Source organism: Plectropomus leopardus, chromosome 8 (assembly GCF_008729295.1).
Source record: "Plectropomus leopardus isolate mb chromosome 8, YSFRI_Pleo_2.0, whole genome shotgun sequence".
NCBI classification, from domain to species: Eukaryota; Metazoa; Chordata; class Actinopteri; order Perciformes; family Serranidae; genus Plectropomus; species Plectropomus leopardus.
Window position 1 is genome coordinate 27,054,329 of NC_056470.1, and position 19,763 is coordinate 27,074,091.

At 38.6% G+C, this 19,763-nt stretch overlaps 1 protein-coding gene and 1 long non-coding RNA gene across 5 annotated transcripts in view; one reads left to right on the forward strand and one right to left on the reverse strand.

Moving 5' to 3' along the window:
* On the reverse strand, positions 1-6,192 carry LOC121946951. Its single transcript, XR_006106050.1, has 3 exons — positions 6,109-6,192; positions 1,073-1,156; positions 1-149 (listed from the first exon to the last, which is right to left on the reverse strand). It is a non-coding gene; the product is annotated as an uncharacterized LOC121946951 (long non-coding RNA).
* LOC121946950 (protein phosphatase 1 regulatory subunit 12B-like) overlaps positions 5,744-19,763 on the forward strand; it is a 23,284-nt gene continuing 9,264 nt past the window's right edge. Inside the window, exons 1-7 of one of the 4 annotated variants that reach the window (XM_042491794.1) lie at positions 5,744-6,365; positions 15,573-15,589; positions 15,704-15,833; positions 18,127-18,231; positions 18,400-18,450; positions 18,650-18,700; positions 19,424-19,494. In XM_042491794.1, coding sequence (XP_042347728.1) covers positions 6,264-6,365; positions 15,573-15,589; positions 15,704-15,833; positions 18,127-18,231; positions 18,400-18,450; positions 18,650-18,700; positions 19,424-19,465 — 498 coding nt within the window. In that variant the 5' untranslated portion in view covers positions 5,744-6,263 and the 3' untranslated portion in view covers positions 19,466-19,494. The remainder of the gene's footprint in view (positions 6,366-15,572; positions 15,590-15,703; positions 15,834-18,126; positions 18,232-18,399; positions 18,451-18,649; positions 18,701-19,423; positions 19,495-19,763) is intronic. The other 3 variants (XM_042491795.1, XM_042491792.1, XM_042491793.1) reach the window with 3 other exon arrangements.

Consider the following 19,763-nt stretch of genomic DNA (forward strand, 5'->3'; position numbering starts at 1 on the left):
GAAGCTCAGAAGACCAACAGCCTGTCTGCTCCAGACAGACAGATGGAGGAAGGAGGCACTCTGGATGAAAGGACCTGTCTGAGGAAAGGCTTGACGGATGACAGGAGAGTCAAAGTCGGCCTGATAGAGTCCACGGAAACATCAGAAATCTGTCCAAAATGGAGCAAAATGGACGAGGTTAGAGAGAGGAATTTGTGTTTGTAACTTTGGAGAATGTTTGTGATTTATCTAAAACTCTGTTTGTTGTCTCTCATGCATACAGCAGGGGAACATTGAACCCAGGTTAGAAAGTCTCGCCGAGTCTCCGATGCCAAACCTTTCATATTCGTCGATTGCTGGATCCTGTGGCTTGCTTTACTGCAACGACTCCTTCAGAGGTGAGGAAAGTATTAAAGGTTTTTGTTTTGTTTGTTTTTTCACACTGGCTTCTTTTACTCACTGTATGGGAAGCCACAGACTCCACTGCTGCATGTTTATCATTCATATATTAAAGTGCTAACCCTTCACTTTGCCATCAAAACTGGTGATATGACCGATGATATTCCATCTTTTATATATTAAATGAGGTTTGAATGTACAGAATGTGCCAAAATGCTATTTACAGATGAAGAAATGTACAGCACATTATTCTTCATAGTGACTAACTTATATTTAAGGATTATTAGACACTATAGAGGTCTCACTCTCTCCGTAAACTATTGTAAAACTTCAATGACAGAAATTCTGATAGACTGTGAAATTGACAGGGGAAATGCCATTAAATCAACACCAATCACAGATGGAAATCCTTTGTATTTGACAATGTTCTCCAGATTTTGAGATGCCAAAACAACCATTATCATCAATCATCCCAAACATGTCATCAGTTATAGGCATTTTTCATAGAATTACTGTAAGGGGGTTAAACAATTCTTATCATGTTTATATTTTTTTGGGGGGTGAGGTAGGGGGCGTTTAGCTACAAAGGACTGGTCTGGTCGCCCAAACTGATAATAAAAAAAGGCAATTAGTGTTGTTTCATTGCTCATTTTTAACAGAGAATAATAAATAAATATACAACAGAAATACTTACTTTATATGTACAGCTGGTGAGGGATGGTGGAGAGATGAAAATCAGAACCTGACTGAAGATGCATCACGGCTCACCTTTTCAACCCTGCAGCAGAGACGACAGTGCTGTGATGCTGATGGTTTAGACAACGACAGTACAGAGGTATGTGGGAAACTCTTTTGGCTCTTTTAACAATCACAGAAAAAAGATGATTTGAGCTGCTCAGAGCAACATCGTTTAGTTGTTGTTTTCCCTCACCACCACTAGATGGAGCCAAAAGATCTTTAAATTTTATTTTCATGGTAACAGGAGAACTGAGTATTTACAGTTCAGATGTCACAAACTACTGAAATATAGAGGTGTCAGACTCATTTTCAGTTAATTGGCCACATACAGCTTAATTAGGTAAGGTATTGAAAATTTTAATCAAGGTGGCAGTTATCAAATGCTGAAATTTCAATTTGACATCTTTTTCTACAACTACAAATCATTTCTGCACATTTACAAACTTCCACTTCTCAAGCAGATTTTTTTGGCAGGTTTAAAGGATGACTTAGGAGCACATTTACTGATCATCATTCAAAAATACCAAATTCTCAAAGCTATCGTGCTGTTCTCATACACTCTTTGTATGTTTTTCATAGGATATCATATAAATCTTCGTATGAGGATACGTTGAACCAGTTCATACCGAGGTTCACTGTAAACTGACTTATCAACCTCACCTTTAAGAAGCATAAAAATAACTATCCCTTTGGCAGGCCAGCTCTGGCCCACAGGCCTTATGTTTGACACCCCTGGTCTAATACAATGAGATCCCTAATGGAAAAGTTTTGAGTGAATTCATGACATTGGCTATTGTAAAAGTAAAAATTCTGCCTTACTTATGAAAAAATGCATCCAGATATCAGTTCCCAGCTGATAATCTTATGCTTCAATTATTGTTCAATATTCATTAGCGCCATTGTTTCATATTCACATCCTGTTTCTCCCTCACCCGAAAGCAAAGCATGCTTCAAAGGCAGCCAAACTCTGGTCCATGATGCAATATTTTGAGATGTACCGCAAGAGTAGATGTGAAGCACGTGTTCAGAGGTTCTTTTAACTAGATGTGCTGGTTAATATCACACAGAGAGACAGTCTAGGAGGACCGACCCCCCTCCTCCTCCTCCTCCTCCTCCTCCTCCTCCTCGCTCTAAGTCGCTTTGCTTCCTCACATCACATGGCTGAGGTGTCTCAGCATACCATACCATATTGGGCAAACTGAGACGCTCTCTGCGTAGTCTTAGCCTTGGATTCAAGGGGATTTACTTACTTTTCTTTTTCACCCTCTAAACTGATACTGTGCTCCCTCCACCTGTGTGCTGCATGTGAAAAACCCTGAACCTTCACCACTAATTCCTCCTACTGGCTGCAACATGGCGATCCACTTGAGTCTCAGTGAAGATATTCTATTAATCTGTGTTTCTTAAAGGAAGATAGTGAACAGGGAACAGAGCAGATAAGGAAATAGATTATAGATGATACAGTTTCCCTCTGAGCTGACTCCAGGTCAGCGGTTCAGCTGTCCCCTGTGGTGGAATCTGACACAGAGATCTGTTGGTAACATGAGAGTCCCATAGCGTTACGGAGGGGACTATATCTGTCTGTGATAATCATACCGAGCAGCGAGGTTTCATCGGGAGCATGACGGGCTGCCCATCACCAGAGCCGACCTCTGCATGACTCCATGATGATCTGAGCAGATTTTCCACAGTGACTTTCAGCAGCAGAGAGAAAGGCAGGTGTAGAGGAAATCAGCTAAGAGATTCTGCTGCTTTTGAGATTGTTGGTGATGGTAGCGATAATGATAGGAGGAATTAACAAGACATAAAGCAAGCAAGAGTATTTTTGCAGACAGTTTTTCCCCCACAATATCACTTTTGGGATTCAGTAATTAGATCTTACTCCAAAAAATTAAGTTAACTCTGGTAGCAGCTTCTGTGGATCATTTTCTGTATCCATGAAATAGACGAGAATAATATCCCATATGGAAAGTCCTGTAACTGAGGGCGAGGATCAGAATGGGGGAACTCCAGCTGGGATCGACTCTTAATAAAACTCTCCAACATCAGTGCCAATGTAGTTCACTGCCACCAAGTCATATTCTCCACAGATGGTCTCTCATGTAAGAACATGCATTACAAATATACTGTTTATACACGAGATGGCTACTTTTGCCAATTTCAATCCACCACAAAAGCCCACAACTCACGCTAATACAATACAGAATAAATAAGGAACCAAAGCTAAGATTATAAACCTTTTAAGAAGAGCTTAAGAGGCAACAAGGAGTAATTGAGGGTAAATTAGGATCTCCGTTTATGTCATTTATGTGGATGGTTGTGCACATAACATCACAGTCAGTGTTTTTGTTAAACAATCAAGTATTTTCCTCTTCTTTTCTCCTTTATATTCTCTCCATCGTTCTATTTTTCCTCCTCCTGTGTTTTTGCCTTTATCTCTCCTTTTATCTATTCGCCCTGAGCGAGTATGAGGGAGTTTAGGAACAGTGTGGTGCTGTGAACCTCTCTATAAAAGGAAGGTAGCGAGAGCTGGTTTGTGCTAAAGTCTTTGGGAAGAAGGAAAGGGGGGTTGCGGGGTTGTTTAAAGGAACAGTTCAGTACCTGTTCAAGGAGACTGGTCCCACTATCATGACTGAATGGTGAATATGAAGTTACAGACAGCTGCCTGTTAGCTTAGATTAGCACTAAGACTGGAAATAGGAAAACAGCCAGGCCCGGTCTGTTTAGGGCTGCAAGGTGTGAGGAAAAATATCCCAAAACCAGTATTATTAGTATTAAATGATCAGATATTAAAGTGAACTCAGTTCTTGACTCAGACATGCACAGCACCTGTGCTTGTGACATGTCATTTCTCATTTATCTGAAATATTGCTAGATGGCTGATGCTATTTTTTCTTTTTTTTTTGCCTCCAGTTCCTCTCTGGGATTCACACTTTTGTTGGCACTCATTGCAGCTACAATGTTTAATCAATTTGTCAACTAGTGGTCGACTGTTAAATTAACTGCCAACTGATATGATATTCTATTAATGAGTTTGAGCCATTTTTAAAAGGGAATTTTTTGAATGTGAATATTTTCTGGTTTCTTTACTCCTCCATGATAGTAACCGAACATTTTGTGGACAAATAAGGCATTTGAGACTGTCATCTTGGGCTTCAAGAAAACTTCATCAACATATATCACCATTCTTTGACATTTATGGACCAAGCCACTAATTGATAAATTGAGAAATAACTGATACATTAATCAACAATGAAAATAATCGATGAAGCCCCTACACTCATCTTGTCACATTCTCCTTCAACCACAGAGAGTAGTGCGACAGTACTCGTAAACCATGTAAATCCTACTTGCATGTGTACATAATAGCTACACAATAGTTAACAGTGAGGGCTCTGTCTTATTTGTTAAGAGTTAACAGCATGGCACGTACAAGATAAAAGAGCGCCAGCAGACAGAATGCAATTCAATACTACTATATTCAAAATGCAATATTTCAGTCTTTTGCCATGAATTTATCGATTTAACGAGTTTAAGATGAAAAAAAAAACTATATTTTGTGTGGCTCTAGTTCTTTCCAATCAAAAGATAGCAAAATCTGCCTACCAGCACCTCTAAGGCCAGAGGTAAACTTGCTTTTAACTATGCACTTGTGTGTGCACGATGACTGCTTCACATATACTACATTAGTTTGGAGCACATCCTCAGAAATTAATGCAACACATTCACAAGATGCAATACGCACATGACTGGTGAGAAAAAACACTTATATACCATCTTCTATGGTGCGCTTTCATAATCTCAGATTTAACAAAATAGTGATGCCTTGAGTGTCGTCATTATTTACATTATGCAAATCCATAAATCCTACACGGGCTGAGCGCTCTGTTGTGCCCTCTAGTGGAATCCCCCAGCAACACACGTGGTACATGGGAAATGTGAACAATTTTCGCTCATGACGCAGCTGTTTTCTTTTCGCCTTTGCATAAACGTGAGGTTAAAAATCAAGTAAATCTCCAGCCTAAAGCTTTCTAATTAATATATTATATGTTGTCTGTTTAATCTGAATGTTTAAAAAATTGCCTTGATAAATTTAAAAACCTCAAAAGGCCATAATATGAAAACGATTATCAGAGCTGTAGGGCAAAAATCACCAATGCCTTTAATATTACTGGGCTAAAATGTTAAATAGTTTAAAAATGCTTTGGTCAGAGGAGGCGCAGCACCACTGCTCCGTGTTAACACTGTGTAACACTCACACTAACAGCATCTCCTCTCCATCACACTGCGGGGTGAACCGAGTTACTTGACACTTCACGGTTGTTGATGGCTCCTCAGGTAATACTGTGTGTTGACCTTCCTGGACACAAACTGCTGCAGCACCTCTCCAACTCTGGCTTTGTGCTCCACCTCCCCCTTATCCCCCGTCCACATCAGTGGACAATTTTAGCCCTGAGTCCCGAGTCCGGCCATAGCAGAGCCTCTGGCAGACTGCCAAGGCTGAAGAGAGCAGGGAGAAGGAGGGGGTTTTGGGGGTAGAGGGGGGGACTGGGAGGGCGACCAAGCAGTGAAAGGAGAAGAAGAGAGAGAAAGCGAGGGAGGGAGGGAGATGGAGAGCGAGTGTGTGTATAACTTTGGGAAACATAGGAAGAGGCAGCAAAGGGAACAAACTTTTCTCTCTTGGCTACGTCCTTTTGGACTTTTTCACATTTCATCAAAGACGTCAGTGTTGACAGAGCGGACACAAGGGATGATAATTTGTTTGCTTTACTAGTTAAAGAATTATTTCTCTGTTTTCATGACAAACAGAAGATATGTCGTTTGTTGTTCTTTGCATTTTTATCTGATTATTGCTTCAATGTCTGAGCACTGAAGAAGGCGTGACCACACATCTGAAATCCCTCCAAACTTAGCTGCAGCTCTCTCCAGCTCATGGGAGTGTGAAGCTGGACTGAAACACACACACACACACACACATACATATACACACACCTGTTGTTGCTGAGGATTCCCCGGGAGCGCAGTCATGGGCATCTGCGTCACTGTTGCTTGAGGGAATCTGTGCGTCCGTGCAGCTGTTATCTGGTGGTGGCCTCGCTGAATGTTACAGTAGAAGCTGACCTGCCAGTCCAGAGAAGAGGGGGGAGATGTCATCCTACTACCCGCGCACCAAGGACCTGACTCGCACCAGGAAGTCAGTGACAGAGTCACCGCCGTCCTCTCCGTCCCCTACAGACAAAAACTACAGAGTAAGAACAGAAACTTTTCTAATAGAAAACATGCCATTTGGATTCTAATCTTTATCATCTCACCAGTTTAGCAGTGTCTAATTACATCTTTGTATGTGAAACTTATTTTCATTAAGCTGTTAAAAGTTTTGATATTAGATATCTTAGTTTATTTACCCTGAGTCCAGTCATGTTATATATTAATCTAAAGAACAAGAAATGTAAACAAGCACATTATTTTCTGTGGGTTTTTGTGATTGATCTATTTACCAAACATTTTTTGTCTGCATTTAGACTTAATTTTTAAAGACTTCTGTGTAAAGCAGAGCTGGTCAATTAATTCTTTAGTCGATCAACAGAAGACAATTGGCAGCTATTTTCAACAATATATTTATTATTTTAGTTATTTTTCAAGCAAATATACAAAATATTCTATGATTCCAGCTTCTTAAATGTCAGTAATGGCCACTTTTCTTCTTTATATATATAGTAAACTGAGTATATTTTAGTTTTAGATTGTTTGGCAGATGAGTCTTGAGAAAAGAAGATCCAGCACGCTGCTCTTGCTCAGCATCACAATTTATTGTTTATACTGATGTATCTGTCCCTCTAGACCTTCTCCTGCTCTTGGAAAAAGTTAAAAAGGACTGAACCGTTAGAATAACCAATATATTGTGATGCTCAGCACAACCAGCATGCAGGATCTTCTTTTCTCAAGACGCAAGTGATACTTTCCAACACACCTGCATCTGAGATGGTTGGATGTGCACGTCTCATTTAAAAAACAAAGACAGTCGGTCAGATAAAACCGAAGACATCTCCTTGATCTCGGAAATTAAGACCTTTTTTTTTTTTTTTACACAAAGCGATTACTTGGCTACCGAACTAGCAGATTAAGTGATAATGGGATTAATTGTTAGTTGCAGCCATTGTAAAATATTAGTATGTTTGGATATGTGCTGCTGTGAGCGTTTATAGTTAAACAAACAAATATTCCATAACTTCATTAAACGGAGAGTTATTTTCTTGGGTTCCTACACCTTATTCAGAATCAAATTCAGGGATTTTTCAATCACTTTCCAGGCCTAATTCCCTCAAACCTCTGTGTGTGAGGACGCTGCACGTTGTGATATGTAGCACTTAAATGATCAGGGGTGGACAGGTCTATAATAAGGGTGAGGAGCCTTGGTGTTGTTGTTTGGGTTTTTAGTGTTGTTGCTGTTGTCGGTGTCATTATGCTTGTCTGTTTACTTATCTGACAATTGCTGGTACACAGGGAATTCTCGAAAGGGCTTATCTATCTATCTTAGATACTGCTACAAAAACAAGAATTTTACAATGAAAACTAAAAGGCTTTACAGAACGACACAAACAATAATTCAAAATACTTACTTTACTAATGTAAAAAAAAAGCAAAAGAACTTCTATACTTTCACATAAATATATACATTCAAGCCCTTTCAATGAAACATGTCGATGTTTGTCTGTTTCCAAAATTATATAAAAATGTATTTCCCTAAAATGCAAATATTTAATGATTTAAAGGACCCATAAATCCCTGCATTTCTCATTTCTACACCATTATGTGCATTTGCATGGCCAATCCTCCACCCCTTTACCAGATTAGTTTATTAGAGTGATGAACCAACTTGTGAACCGCTCATCATCATCTCAGTTTATTGATGAGCAGTGAAAGAGAGGCGAGTATTTGCTCTTAGAGTCTGACCACACTTTTCTGGACAAGACTTTTGGACTGAAATGTTCCTTCTGTAATTTCCTGTTATGTTTTTTCAGTCTAAGTGGCTTATTCTCATGGGCGCTGTTAGACTTGTGTGTTTATGTCAGTGCTGCAGACTCTGTGTGACAGCCACATTTTAGGGGACAGAAAGAAATGCAGAAATATGACACAACGTGATTCTGTCTGCTATGAGATGCATACTTTTGCTCTTCTAATGTCATGCAACACTGCTGCTCATTATGGCATGGTTGCAGTGAATGCTACCAGTGCGGATGCTGTCAGTTTTCTGTCAGTCTCTCTGTGTGCTGTATCCATGGAGGAACTCAGGCAATCATTTTCCATGATGTCAGCCCAATCTGAAATAGGCTGAGTTTTCATGGGAGAGAAGATGCAATGCAGAGGAGAGGGGAGAGGGGAGAGGAGAGGGGGGCCAGGTTGATGCAGTAGCACTTGCTGTAATGTTTTGATGAGAAACTAGTCCTCTTTAGTACAAAAACAATGTGTGCTACAGCTGTGAGCAACAGGAAGTGAAATAAGCAGGAACACATTTGCATCATTGAATGACACCCATTATTTGGAAGATGTTCTCAGTGGTGGAAAGTAACTAAGTACATTTACCCAAGTACTGTGCTTAAGTTGTACTTTACTTGAGTATTTACATCTGATGCTACTTTAGATTTCTACATTTCATAAACCTTTTCATAAACCTTTTACTGTTTCACTCCTCCACATCTATGGGATGGGTACAATTGTATTTAAATGATTCTGCTTATTGATTCTGGTTCAAAATGATTATCAATTATGATTTTTATTTTTAAAAAGTTGTATGCAATGTATATAAATATTCACAATGCACTTAATATAGTTAATGGAACATGTAAATCAGTTTCATTCAGTTTAACTTGGTTGCTGTTAAAAAAAATAGAATTTAATATTAACCCTATGAAACCTAGAATGACATTACTTTTCTTGTACATCTTTCAGACGCCTTTCACAAGTATATAAACCTTTGAACCCTGAGCATATTAGTGGGAGTGCTTTCAAAAACATGGGAAAAAGGGCTATTAGCAACTTGGAAAGAAATGTCCCACAAATTCCAAGAAATTAGTAGATTTAGAAAATTAAAAGAAAAGAAAAGAAAAGAAAAAAGTTAGAGAAAAAAACTATATGTATAATTATTGTAAATACATGATTATGTCACAGAATTATTATAATTCTTTAAAGCACTTTTTCAAAGTATTTTTAAAAAAATTTTTTTTAGGTAATTGCCAATTTCTTGCTAATTAAGGGTCATTTCTTCTTTCGTAGCTCATTGCCTTCTTCCCATGTTTTCAAAGAAATTAGGCTAATTTGCTCAGGTTTCAAACGGTTAACCCATTTATTCTCTGGAACTCTTACACTAAACCTGTCGAAATTGACAACACAGCAACAGTCTAAAAAACTATTTAGTTTATGGAGCCGCAGCTAATGTGGGTGTAGACAGCAAGAGAGAAGGAACATCTGTGCACGATGCACTGGTATAGCTGCATACAAACCAAATAACAAATATACAAACGCCAACGCTGGTCTGGACTAGTAGATATGAAAACCCTGTAAATCAAAAACAGTTCTTGTTGAGAAAAATGAGCATATCTATTTTTTTAGGCATTATGGACGTGTTCAGCAGATTGTGTTCACTAGGTACAGAGGAGAACTGGACACGATAATATGAGAACAAATTTAAAAAATAAAAACCGATAAAAAGTAAAGAGTAGTGAAAACAATAAATAGTGAAAACATCTATTAAAGGCATAGATCATTATTAAAACTAAAAACCTATCAAATATAATTTCAGAAATGGTGTACTTACATGCTCTTATTCCTCGCTCTCCGCTCCTTCCTCATTCTCTTGGCTTTTCTCAGATTGCACTGTGTCGCCACCATCTGCTCATGATCACTCTTAGTTAACTGCGGGTCACATAATTGGCATTTAGATCGAACAGTTCAATGACTGAGGAGGAGTCAGTATATTTTTGTGCATGAATGACAATTTTTACCTGCTCAGGCAGTCAACTTTCCAGCAAGTAACTTCCCTTGATCTGGTCCCAGACAGCGGCACTGTGGTTCATCTTTTGTTTGAGCTGATGCAGTGGCCTCTTCAAGAAAGTCGCTGATGTCATCCCTCTGTAAAACATGAATGCTCTTTAAACATAACATCACAACAGAATTGTTTCATGTTTTCCACATTTGCAGCTCTGACACAAACCCGAAAAATCGCAAATACATACAGAAATAAGATTATACTGATTTGATATGCAACTTTTACATATTTAGAATAATCTCGGCTGTGGATGACCTTTTCATCCACATGACGATGTCATCAACTGCGTAGGAACCATAATGTGTATTAGGCTTGTTATTGATGATTTGTTTAGGCTGCACACGTTCTTTTGGTTAGTTTCACTTCCGGTAGTAGTAATTGGCACAGAGGGGGTTTGATTTCACTTTGTTTACATGTTCATTCACCGCCACTGAGACAAAGATAGTGAGTTTGGCTCTGATATTTTCTGTTGACCGTTAACACCTTGTCACATTTATTTCACATTTCATCTCGTTTTGCTTTAGTTATTCCAGTTTCCAGTCTTTTGTTAAATTAACCACTTTTAAACGCATCTCTGGACTCAAGCATGAATTTCTGTAAACGTGTCACAGTTACGAGCCTACTAACCCTTTTTATTGGCTTTTTTATGGATATGAGTTGCTATACGCTGAGTCACTGCGGTCAACTAGAGACTTTGTGCTGCCAGATTGAGTGCAACCGAACCTTACAAATTGCAGCTTTTTTATGACCATCCACTGTGGTGGCCACTACTTTTGGGGTAAGGAGCATGCACCTCGAAGTCTGTAACCCTGCATGTTTTAGATGTCTCTCTGCCCCAACACATATATATATACATAATATTCAAATATCATGTATGACTCAGCTGCTTGATAACTAGGTGATCATGTAAATCAGGTGTGTTGGAGCAGAGAGATATCAAAAACATTCAGGACTATAGCCCTCCAGAACCACAACATCACCCCTTCTGTTGGCAGAAGACCTATGATTGTCAACAACCAAAGTTCAAAAAAAAATTTAATATATTTAAACATTTTCTCCATCTTTTTGCACACATTTTCCCTGACAACATTCAAGTGAGGAAAAAAGGCAATAGTTCTGAAAAACTGCTTTTAGTGTTGTTTGTTGCCTTACTTTTCACAGTAAACTTTTACATAAAAGAAAACCTTTAATAGCCATATGAAATAGAAGACATTATTAAAAAATAAAAACCAATGGTTTCCATTTTTTTTTTTTGCTGAAACTTTCTACAAAGAGACAGCCTCTTTGAGCTCAAATCTGCAAAAGTTGTGAACGTTTCAAATATTTCTCATCTGAACTTGGCAGATGGTTTAATTAAAATATCTGTTTGAGGCCCAAAGAGATTATTTTTTTAAAAATCCAATATTTCATTAAAAAGAAGAAAAGATTAGAGAATAGTCAAACAAATACATCAGTTTGAGAGGCAAAATTAAGGTTTTTCTTCTGTTGTACCGTTAATCATTTCACAACCCACTGTAACCTTTTGGAGGAGGGCCTGATCTCTAGGTTGGGAGCCAATTGACTGAACAAACCGTATTTAAAGTAATTAAAATGAGCTCCACCTCGAACGGCTTGCAAAGGTAAAATAACACTGATGCCTTTTTGTAGTACTATTAACAATCTAAAAATGTAGCAACTATGAGAGTCAATAACAGGCAATCTTTCTGCAGTGAGTAGGCGTACATTTATTTTGGATTCTAAATACTGCAAAGGCCTTTTACTTGTAATTAAGTATTTAACATTGTAGCATTAGTACTTTATTTTGAGTAAAGGATCTAAGTATCTTTTTCACCAGTGGATGTGAAGCATTTTTGGTAAACGCTCTTAAAAAAAAAAGAAGATGCTCTCAGCGCCCTGACTCAAATACTGCAAAGAGTAAAGAGAGAGAAGAAGTAAAGTGAGAAAAGGTGAGTGAATATGGAAGAAACGTCTTTTATGGTTATGTGTGCAGTGTCAGTTCCAGTAGTGGGGGTGAAGAGTGTACGTTTGTGCAGCTCAGATTTTCCTACTGCAAAATCCAGTGAACTCTGAAGGAGTGATGCTGCGACAGAGCAAGGGGAAGTGGTGAGAGGGAGGGTTAAGAGTCTCCTAATGATGATTTCATTGGCTCTTGCAAACTGCTGTTAACATTATCCTTTATATACTGTAGCAGTGAGCTCATGAAGGCAGCCTGCATCTGTGTATCCCCGGCTCCCCCCCCGATGTGCATGATGTTGGTCCTGGCAAACCATAAAACTGGAGGCAGTTGTGTTTACAGAGCGCCCGCGGTTCATGGATGCACCCGTTTCCATCAGCCTGACACCCTGTTGTTTTTCTCCCCCCAGTTGATTGTCTCCTCCTGCATCTGCTCTGCTGAGCCACATGTGCCACTTCTGACTCCCTCTGTTTTTCCTAACAAGGGAATCACATTGCTGCAGCTGCTATCAGAAGCAGAATTTCAGTTCAGTTTCTGGCTTTGGCTACATTTGGACAAAAAGTATTATGATGCAGACATACATGTAAAAGCCTGTATTGTTCTAAGGAATCCCTCTTTCACCAAGAATCAGGTGCTGTGAACCCCACTGGGCTCGCTTAAGATTTCACTGGAATTAATTCTTTTAAAAAACTCATTTCCCCAATTTGCTAATCCTTTAGTGTGAAATAGGTTTGCGTACAGGAACTTATAATCTTGAAAGAGTTCGATGAACGGCTATGTAACACTTCATATCCCTAAAAGCAGACTTCATGATGATTTATTCATAAAAACCAGGGGGGCAATCATTCTGGCTGATTAATGACCGCACACCAAATCCGATCGAGGAATCTCCTTAGCATAACATGAAGAGATCAGAGTGAGAGAGAGAGATCTTCATGGCTCCATCCTTGGCCCTTTTTCATCTGAGGTCACGGAGGTCTGTTTTTTCCTGGATAGCTCTGCTAAAGCACATGACCACATAAGGACAGGCAGCGCTGGCTCAGTTATGTAAACACTTGCTGAGGAATAGCTCCTTTGACGCTGCGTGAAATATCCCCCGACTCTGTAAATGTGAGCGCAGGAATAACTGTGCGCTCTGTTCCTTTTGACAGGAATTGTACTCCTATAAAGCCCATGCTTTTAATGCAGTACATCTGCTTCTTGTTTCAAACAGATTGGACCACCACATGAGACGTTTACTGGTGTTTATTCCTAAATGGAGGTGTTTAAGGCCCTCTTTCACCAGCAAGACAGAAACTCCAAATCTTTAAATCTAAGAGTAAAGTTTACAAGACTGCATTTGATATTGTAAAGACATCATGGTCTGGAGTCTGGACTTACAGTAACAGCCTCCTCTCTTTCCCTCCCGGTCTCTCTTTTCCAGTCTCTGACTGATCGTAAACATCTCCAGTCATCATTCTGTCATGTGCCACATTTATCAGCTGATGGCAGTGAGTTATCTGTTTGTTCAGTTTGGTTTGGTGCTGAAGAGGGTCTGCCTGAAGGTCTGGACAGATATGAATTCTGATATTGGATACCCTGTGCACACAGTTTATGACATGTATAGCAGCATAGGGAGGCAGTAGATAAATAAACTAGACCTAACAGTAAGGGTGTATCAGTTTACAAAATTTACATTCGCTTCAAAACAACACAGTGATGTCATAGTTCAGTATGTTTTCAATACAGCAAAAAGTATAAATGCCTGAGAAATTTCCTTGATTTCTTCCATTTCTATTCTATTAAAACTAACATCATAATGCACGATCTTTTTTGAATTTGAACAACGATGGAGCCGGAGGGGTTTTCTTAGCAGCATATGAGACAAAAACAGCTCCTTGTAAAATATGAAATATAGTATTGTAGTTACAAACAAATACAAAAAAAGAAGTAATTCTGTTTCTGAAATGTGAGAGAAATTTCCTTTTTTTTTTTTTAAACGGGGCTTAATAACATCAAGCATGTTGGTAAAGTCTCCATTTTCCAATACAGAGTTGGATCTCATATCAGTGATTTTTTTTTCCTTGTTTAAAGTGTTAAGAATGGCTGCTGAAATGCTGCAGTGATAACGATAGCTTGTAGCTTGTGTTGCTCCTTGTTTTTGTCTAGTTCAACCAGTTGACAACACTGGGGTGAAGCCAGCGTAAACGAGTTAGGGGGGACAGCATGATGACTGTTACGTTGTGTGGGCTGCCTTACTGAGCGCAATGGCACTGAGAACACTATATTTCACATAATGTAAAGAGTATATTTTGTTTTACAGGATTAGTTAAAAAAAACAGGATTAGTTAAAAAACGGGATTAGTTAAAAAAAATCATTCGGTTTGTAATGTGCCTCATACCGAACGGTACAATACAAATACATAAATTGTTATACCCCTAACTACCAGCTAATTAGCGTTGCAACAGTATGAGGTTTTTTATGGTATAATAACCATCTTAAAAAATATCATGGTTTTATGGAATCACAGTACATGGGCTTACACAATAAGTATTATTACTATTATCAGTAATCCTTAACGAAATAAAAACATTTTATAACAACCGGAACTTGACACCATTTTTTAAATGGAAGAGTATGTAAAAAGGCAGTCAACGGGGAAAGCAGATGCACATGCACAGGGAAGATTCTTCGTCTGATTAAATCTTTTTCAAGATCGTAGATAAGAAAATTTACACGGCACAAACAACCATCTTTAATACCACAGTATATCTTGAAACCGGTATATCGCTGCAAACCTTGAGCTAACGAATTATAGGCCAATCTTTGAGGTAATCTGATTTCTGAAAACAGACTAGTATGAAATCCAGCCAGAGAAAAAATACATAAACAACTGTGAACGTAGCACAATACCCAGGCTCCTCGGTGAAGTGGAAACAAATTCAGTATGTGATCACCACAGGCAACTTGGCAGCCATGTAGACTGGACTAGTCATAGCAAAACCCTGCCAGGACAGCCTGCTATCAGTCTGTTGTCTGAGGTCAGACATCGACCCGTCACACAGGAGATACTTAGCTTCTGATGTCATGATGTCATCTTTATGCTGCTGGCTTTTGCGTGGCAGCCGCCTGTTCTAAAAGATTAACCGGGGCTCACCGGGGAGGTTTGACCTGTGTGAACCCTGTCAGTGCAGTGTTTGGGTGAATTATATCTCACTTCTGCATGCATTTCTTCCCCCTGGGACTTCAGGTCTCTGAACACGCTGTGATAATTCACTTGGAAGTTTTGTTTTTCTTCTCTGTTGTCTCAGAACTGAAATGGAAATGGGAAAAAAAAATCCCTGCCAAGCCTCTGTTTGGTCTTATCAAACAAATAAATCTGGATCTAACCACAACAGAACATTTTTTACACTGAGTTGTTCCCACACTGCACTGCTGAGTGATCAAACTAACATGGCTTGTTCTTTGTTTTTCAGCATGACAGATTGTCAAGGTAAGGATTTAGCATTTTTTTAATCTCCTGTATCATGGAAGTGTATTTCCTGAGATAATCAAAAATAAATGCCCTAAATAAAGTGGCATTGTGGACTGAATGTGTTACTTTTAGATATGACTCCAGTGGGGAGAGTGCAACAGACAAACCACTGGGCCGCACCAGCTCATACACTCGGAGAGAGACAAGGCTGGCAGCTCTGAGCAGACAAGAGCAAGACTCCAGTACCAAAGACTATAAGAAGGTAGTAACTCTTCAGTTTCAACAAGCACAATCCCTCCTGAATGATTCATGTGGTGCAGAAAGCTGTTGGATCACTAGGCAGATTTATCTATTTTAATAACATTCCAGTGGGGGCAAGCAGATGGAGATTTAATTGGATTTAAAGAAAATAAACAATATCTGAATTTTTGGAATCTTTAAATAAAAATTAACATGGCATTTACCAATACATATATATATAATGTCTGCATTAATTAGTATATATGTATTATGAGGCTATGAGGCTGCTAGGCCACTATACAATATGACTTTATAGACAGATTAGCATTATACTAGTACAATGTGTTTTTAAATGTTCACATTATAGGTTTATTTATTTATTTTTATTACACTGATAAGGAAACACCATGTCATATAGCCATGTCTACTATACAGTAGCATAGTACATTAATCAACATTATAGATTAATTTTTGTTAATAATTTGTTTTGGTTGCCGTAACGTTACATAATCTGTCAAGTCCTATTGAGTTATTGTACATATTATTTGAAATAATCAACTATCTAGTGACATAAATGGATGATCATACAAATAACTGTGGGAAGGCAAAGGGCTTTTAACTGTGGTGGAAGAAGTACTTAAATTTTCTACTACAGTAAATGAAGCAATACCACAGAGTAAAAATACTCTGTTACAAATAAAAGTCCTGCATTAGACATTTTACTTAAGGAAAAGTACAAAAGGATTTGCACCAAAATATACTTAAAGTACAACAAGTAAAACAACGTATTCATAATGACCCCTTTCAGAATAGTATAAATATTACTGCATTATAATTATTGATGCATTAATATGTTGCAGCTGGTGATTGTATTTTGTGGCAAATAAATAATCTGAATCTGTAGAGAAGCTGGTGACTAAATTTATCAAATAAATGTAATGGGGTAAAAGGTGCAATATTTGCCCCTACAATGCACTGGAGTAGCAGTATAAATGAGGATGAAATGTAAATACTCAAGTATTAAACCACAGTAGCCTATTTGAGTAAATTTACCAATATATTTTCCACAACACGTTTTTAATGTTCAAAATATAGATACGGTATTGGCATCGTCGTTCTTTTATTTGTTTGGCTCCAAAGGTGTTCAATATTTGATGAATAAATAGCTATGTTATAATGAAATTACCAATACACTGGGTGATATAACCTCTGTAAATTAATTTTAGCAAAGCTGCGGCTAATTGTTAGCCAACTCGGAGAGACAATGTTACGGTCAGAAGCTAGCAGCTTAATTAAGAGTCAACTTACCTCTGCGACGTTTTTAGTTCCTCACATGAAAAACACACAACACTGAAGAGCTGACACACACAGTCACACACTCACACACACACACAGTCTTGCTTAAACCAACGTTAGCAATGAGCTAACACCGCTAGCAGGACTTCACTCCTGCGGGTCTGATGCAGGCTAGCAAGTTAGCTGGCTAGCTAGGAAGCCAGCTAACTGTTAAGCGGATGTTGATGAGTCTGCGCAGTCCCATTGGTAGTTTTTCAAATAAATGTCTAGAAATGTAAATATCTCCTTGGTCTGGCCTTGCTAGGAATCAAAGCGGTGTTTTACAGATATCAGTTCCCAGAACTAGAGTCGACTTGTGCGTAAAATAAAATAAAACTTGCTTGGCTGCTGCTCTAAGCAAGCGAGCTATCAGCGGCTAACTGGCACACTAACGGCAAGGTTTCTCTGCTCAATTAAAGGAGGTCTTTAAAAAGTGTCAGAAAAAATACCATTATGAAATAAAAACACATTTTTGGTAATGCACATAGAAAACCTTTTTTTTTCTCAATTCAAAAATAATTTTAAAAAAAAAGTATTTCAATAAAACTCAAGAAATTTGAACTTACACTTCAGTTTAATTAGCTTATTATGTTATAGTTATTAGTTATATAGTTATTAGTTCATTATATACTAACAAAAATATTCAAAAGATATTCAATTAAAGCTCCATTCTCGTGAACTTTTAAGAAAATATTTGTCACAAATCTTGTTATAAAAAATATAAATAAATATTTTATATAGGATTTCGTCTTACATGTCATTATTGATTGTTTATTTAATACTGAACATTTTGTGGTTCTATAGCCTCGTTACTTGCCAATCTTTTATTTCTTTCTTACACTGGTTAATTTGTTATTTAATCATTGATTTGTTTTTACTTAAAAATTTAAACATATTTTGATTTTAAAAAGAGGATTTGTCACATTGAAAGAATCCCTGCAATAAAACTGTTTCTTATTATCTATCTTGTCTACTTTCAGATGTATGCAGAGGCTTTGCATGAGAATGAGAAACTTAAGTCCAGGTTGCAGGACAGCAAACATGAACTGGTGAAAATTCGTTCCCAGCTGGAGAAAGTCACTCAGGTACAGAAAAATGAAAACAGTCAATTCAGTCATCTTTTCACTGCTGCACCATCATCCTTTTTCCTACGGGTGTGCAGATGGAAGGTCATGCCTGATTACTTTATGAAATCAAAAATAAATACAATTCTCCCAGTGCCTCACAAATAACAGCACCATTCTATCTTTTAGCGGCATGACAGAATATCAGAGAGATCTACAGTACTTGAATCGGAGAAAAGGGTAAGTGCCTTGGCAACACTTTGGTATTTTATTTGCTCTCCTGCACTATCAAGATGGATGAAAGACCATGTCGTTTCTTGGCAATTTTCCCTACAATTTTCCTGTCTGCTTTAATCATAGTCGAATAGCTTCTCACTCTTTTTTCCCCCAAGGGAGCACAGACATATATTTATTTCAGTTGTTTCTTATTTGTTTACAGGAAAAACAAGCTCTTGAGAAAAGAGTGTCAAACATGGAGGATGAGTTAAAGGTCAGTGCATGCAAAAAAAAAAAATGTGCACACTCACCCTGGATTTAAATAGCATATTTTGTCTCTTACACAAGTCATGCGTCATTTATCACACTGTTTTTATCCCAACATTATAATAACACTAACAGTACTCGAAGGTACACACCTCCAGCCAAGCCCCTCTCACCCGTGCTAAATCAATCACAAGCAAAGCAAAACACACACATATAGCACACCCCAGGGCTGTAGTCAGCCAGGTGAAGTCAAGGAGAGGGAAGGTTAATGCTTCAGGCTCATTACCCACAGTGTCTGCTGGGCCACTTCCTGCCAGGCTAAGGAGGAGCCTGCGCTGCTGCTCCCCTGCTCCACTTATCCCACTGTTGGGGTGAACATGGTGACCTAGTTCCAGCTGAATACCAAACCCCGTCCAAGAGCAAAAGACCTGCTTTTGTGAGACATTCCTGCACTGCACTGTGTGTATTCTGCTACACAAAAAGAGACGGGGCAGAGCAGCAGAGAGATTTCAGGCCTGAGTAGACGTGGTCTGCGCTGTACGTGTGTGCAAGCAGCCACAAATGACACTGTAAGATTACAATTTGTTATTGCAATGTTATATTCCTTCAGGAGAGAGAAAATCATGGCTCCGGTCTGAGAAAGTGTAATATGCAGACAGTGACGAGGACTTTATAAATAGGACAGTGCTGTAGCAGATGTTTGACCCCCGTGTTGTCCTGGTTCCCTTAGCAGGACGCCCCACTGCGATTCCGCTGTGGGTACCAGCCCTGAGAGCAGGTTGTCTCAGGGGAGGGGGGATGGTGAGTGGTTGCTATGACGCGGAGGAGTGATTGACACCTGCCTGTCACCTCACATGATTCTGTCAGAGACTCGGGCATGTTTACACGTGTGGACACACATGTACGTCACATGATAATCTCAAAGTACCTGAGACAAAATGAAATTCTGTATTTTGTTTTCTTTAGATGCAAAGCACGCCAAGAAACTGGCTATTCACTCACTCACTCACAAAGTTTCTTGTTCACGATAAACAAACTACAGATTAATGTTCAGTCGTTTTCAGATTAGA